Source organism: Centruroides sculpturatus, unplaced genomic scaffold (assembly GCF_000671375.1).
Source record: "Centruroides sculpturatus isolate CEXI.00-Female unplaced genomic scaffold, Cexi_2.0 scaffold495, whole genome shotgun sequence".
Lineage (NCBI taxonomy): Eukaryota > Metazoa > Arthropoda > Arachnida > Scorpiones > Buthidae > Centruroides > Centruroides sculpturatus.
Genome location: NW_019384782.1, coordinates 551,463 through 555,859, shown reverse-complemented (window position 1 = coordinate 555,859; position 4,397 = coordinate 551,463). Strand labels below are relative to the sequence as shown.

The window sequence follows — 4,397 nt, the reverse complement described above, 5'->3', positions numbered from 1 at the left end:
TTCTCCCTGTGTTCGTTGTATAAGGAAATTAATTGAATGGTCTTGGCTTTGGGCCACTGGAAGCCACAGGGTTCCTCTATAATAAAAGATAGAAAATATTTAGCATATGTAGCCCTTATTATAACAGATTAAAAATTCTAAAATTTTTTAACAATCAGCACTAATTACATCGTGATCTTAGTTTATTGGTTTATCCTTTCAACAATTTCATTCAAAATCAAAATTTGACATACCAGCAGGGATACTCAGTCCAACTGAAGCAGTGGAAAGAGTCGTCAAAGCCAATTCTCTGGCATAATTTACATCTGTAATGAAGCCTCTGTTATCGAAATAGGATTTATGATATAAAATTATACACTTTTAGGAATCCCTTTTTACTTACCTTCCATCATCTGATGACAAACGACTTTATTAACGTGTAATTGAACTTCTTTTCCGTCCGGTAAAGAAACAGTAACGTCGTAGATGGACGCCGCCATCTTTGAACTAACGACAAGCTCGTTGTAAGTTCTCCGGGCACGCCGAGCGCGCTAGAAATGCTAGCAATGACGTCACGGGTGCGAAAAGTATACGCCGTGCTCGTTGGTAGCTAACAAAAAGTATACAGGCTGAGTGCGCTAGGGACGAGATCGGAGCTAAAAGTATACGCACCCAATGTCTCAAAGTTAAATAGATTATGAAGTATACTACCATAATGATAATCATATTAATTAATATCTTTATTCAGTAAGATTTACCCTCTGAATGAGGGGGTAGCCACCCCCCGTACGAACAATAAATGTCTAATGAACCACCTCGTTACGCGCGACCCTTCACGAGATATAGCCCTCCGAAAATTGTTTACGGGTCACGTGACCACATGTTAGCCACAATTTACCCTGCGAATGAGCTGATCGGCGACCCCCCCCCGAATTGAAGACCCCCTCCGTGCGCACGAAAAAGTCAAAGGAACCATACCCCTGCGTGTGACCCTTTACGAGATATAGCCCTGTAAAGAATCCCCTACGTCATTTCCGGCGATTGGGATCGACGAGTCGCGTCGCTCTTTCTACTAAGCCTATCGACCTATTCTAACGTTACTGCAGTCTAATTATCGGAGTTAGGTTCTTTTCGCATGACCCCGCGCTCCTCTTCAACCTCGGGAGGGTCTAGGGTCCCTCATTCGCCGACACACTGGGTTTCGCTCGCCCGGTCGGCTACCATATTAAGCACCGCTAAGCCTATCAACCTATTCTAATGTTAGTACAGTCTAATTATTGCCGAGTTAGGTCCTTTTCACACAACCCCGCGCTCATCCTTAACCTCGGGGCCTAGGGCCCTCATTCGCCGACACACTCGGGTTTCGATCACGGTTGGCTAGTACTACGCGCCGCTTTCGCGGCTTGTCCAAAACACCTGACCTACCTCTCCGGAGGTGACTGTCACTACTTAGGCTAATAGAAAACCGTTTTGAAACCAGATTGTACACTCACCTTCAACAGCGTCTCCTCCTGCGTTTCCCGCCATATCCTTTCGCTACCTGGCGACGCCTAGCCTATTCTCGATGTTGCGTAGGTGAGGACGGGGTGAGGCTGCTGGTCCCCGCCTCGGCTAGGTCCTGGGGGTCGATGACGAAGGTGTTGCTGGTGCCCAATGTTGTCTCAAAAATCACATAATCCAGGTTTCACATCTGCAAATAGGTATCCTTTGGTCACGCGCACTATACACCAGCTGCACTACTCACTGGGCGGTTGTCATCCTCCTGCCGTTCCTCTTCGTCGCCCTCGTGCACGGGAACATTGAAATAGGGCTCGTCCAACGGCAGATGTTGATCCACGGGCACACTGATCGTCCGGAGTTGGAGACCCTGACGACCGGGGCCCGGGTAGACGGCCGCGATGTCCCCGAGAAACTGCCGGAATTTTGCCGATGTTGTTGGCAACTGGGACAGGACCCGCATCCTGTGCACGTACGTACAGTTGTAGCTTTGCAGGCTCCTGTCCGTGCGGAGCGACTTGATGGACTTCTTCAGTCAGCGATTTCTGCACTTGATGTTCTGAGTGTGGGCCTCGGGATCACCGGCGTCGACAAATCTGTTCGGAAAATAAAAGAAAAATGTCACTTTTCAATAATGCTTGTTCATTTCTTTCACATAACACATTGCAGTTTCATCTTCCTTACCTCCCGGGGCCCCACTGGCTGTGATTGACGGTCTTATGTTCAGAGAAGCCCATCATTGTACAACCGCGATATTGGGCCGCGCTGTCGGAAACAATGATGGAACCGGGGGCGATGTATCTGAGCATGTGGCTCCAGAGAACCCGTCGGCTCTTNTTGCCGATGTTGTTGGCAACTGGGACAGGACCCGCATCCTGTGCACGTACGTACAGTTGTACCTCTGCAGGCTCCTGTCCGTGCGGAGCGACTTGATGGACTTCTTCAGTCAGCGATTTCTGCACTTGATGTACTGAGTGTGGGCCTCGGGATCACCGGCGTCGACAAATCTGTTTGGAAAATAAAAGAAAAATGTCACTTTTCAATAACGCTTGTTCATTTTTTTCACATAACACATTGCAGTTTTATCTTCCTTACCTCCCGGGGCCCCACTGGCTGTGATTGGCGGTCTTATGTCCAGAGAAGCCCATCATCGTACAACCGCGATATTGGGCCGTGCTGTCGGAAACAATGATGGAACCGGGGGCGATGTATCTGAGCATCTGGCTCCAGAGAACCCGTCGGCTCTTGTTGTCCACCTGAAAGAATACGAGAAACTATAACAAAACTTCCACAAAAACTAAAAAATAAAAGGAAATAATAATGCTTCGCTACTACTTCCATGCCACTACATCACCTCTTTTGTTTCCCGACAATAGGCACCGAAGATGGTAATTTGGGTGCCTTTAATTATGCGGCCGCGGTTGTATTTTCGCCTCCGGGTGAAGGTCTTGTCGATCTGAAAATAAAACATACGAATATAGAGACAGACATTTCGGCAAAATCAGAAACGTGGGTCAATGGTTACCTCGACGTGCATGCCTTCACCCCCGAGCTGGATGTTTTGCTGGTGGGAGACGAAAACCTCCGCAACTTCACGGCAGTAATTGTACCAATCTACCGCTGTTTTGGGGGCCACGCCGCATTCCTCCGCGGCGACGGTGACCGGCTCCTGCTTGACCCATGAATAAATAAGCATCAGCACCTGTAAAATAGAAAACCAACAAAACACATATCATCTCAAGCCATACGATCAAATTACAGAAATGCATAGCGTAACGTGACCCAGAGAAAAAGAAACCGTAGATTCTGTGATCATGTTTTGCGAGCGACTTCAAATGTCATACCTCTCGGGCTGACAGCTGTGTCCTTTCGAAAAAGGTGTTGTGGGTGCAAGACAGGGAACCAGTGCACATAGCCCTGAAGACGGTGCCACCAGTCCACCTCCTGATCTTCTTTTTCTGCTGTACTTTTTCACAGCGGTAGACTAATCCGAACCTGTCAGATGGAGCCGGTTCCTTCCGCATAGTGCCTAAAGATTACGACAAAAATATCGAAATACTAGTAAATTGGAATATTGGCAGTTAACATATTACTGTTACTACTACTATTAACTCGCGTGGTCAAATATCGAAACAGGATAGCGGATACTGTTATCCATGGTTTCAAAATGGCCGTACTTTCGACGGTTTGTGGTCCAGACGGATAAAAATGTAGCTAATGTAACGAAAACGAAACGAACCTAACCAAAGCAACGCCATTTTCGAACCATTAGTAGCATTAACCCAGATAGCTGCAGATAGCACTCATGTAAACGCGGGAATCGAGGAAAGGCTTACCTCTGCACTTAGGACATGGCGGAAAGAAACAGGTTAGGTCCGGATGTGGCACGAGCCCCACAAGATGGCAAAACGTCTGTGCAGCCTCTTCGGTGGAGAGATTCGCGTTTTTCACCAGATGCTCGCCCTCTGGTGTTTAAAAACAGAACTACTCTTTCTGGGTCGTTTGAATGTTCTTCGTATATTGTCAACAGTAGAGATGAATAGTAAAAGTAAAAGTAAAGCTTTCTGTTGTGTTCCGAATTGTAATTCCAAAGCCATACGCGATCCCGATATAAGTTTTCATGTATTCCCACATGAAAAACAGATGATTTTTCGTAAATCAGAATTCGGAGAATCTCAGAACTGTAACCGACGGAAAGAGTGGATTCAACTGCTAAGAATTGGCAAAAAAGTTACGAAGTATATGGTAGTATGTTCGAAACATTTTACTCCTGAAGATTATATTTTGTCATGTATGCTATCATGTTTTTATAAATATGTTTAGATTATTGTAATTCGATAGTATTAAAAAATCAAACTGAAAAAGATTGCATAGAGTCTAAGTATAAAGTAATTTAGTATTTGTATTCGTTTTTAACCTAT

The 4,397-nt window shown here is 45.9% G+C and overlaps 1 protein-coding gene across 2 annotated transcripts; it reads right to left on the bottom strand.

The window, feature by feature from the left end:
- Window positions 1-2,328: 2,328 nt before the first annotated feature.
- On the bottom strand, window positions 2,329-3,730 carry LOC111629210. Of its 2 annotated transcripts, XR_002757296.1 has the most exons (4): window positions 3,321-3,730; window positions 3,002-3,178; window positions 2,572-2,932; window positions 2,329-2,483 (listed from the first exon to the last, which is right to left on the bottom strand). XR_002757296.1 is itself a non-coding variant. In XM_023373089.1 (3 exons), the coding sequence occupies exons 1-3, from the start codon at window positions 3,498-3,500 to the stop codon at window positions 2,822-2,824; spliced, it is 468 nt and encodes a 155-aa protein (XP_023228857.1). In that variant the 5' UTR covers window positions 3,501-3,730; the 3' UTR covers window positions 2,475-2,821. The 2 variants fall into 2 exon arrangements, 1 of the variants encoding a protein (XP_023228857.1); XM_023373089.1 differs by having other exon boundaries at window positions 2,475-2,932.
- Window positions 3,731-4,397: the final 667 nt, after the last annotated feature.

Coding starts and splice junctions, on each gene's coding strand:
- LOC111629210 (XM_023373089.1), bottom strand. CDS start 3,500: ATGCGGAAGGAACCGGCTCCATCTGACAGGTTCGGATTAGTCTACCGC. Junction 3,179..3,320: donor CACAGCTGTCAGCCCGAGAG/GTATGACATTTG, acceptor TCTATTTTACAG/GTGCTGATGCTTATTTATTC. Junction 2,933..3,001: donor GTGAAGGCATGCACGTCGAG/GTAACCATTGAC, acceptor TTTTATTTTCAG/ATCGACAAGACCTTCACCCG.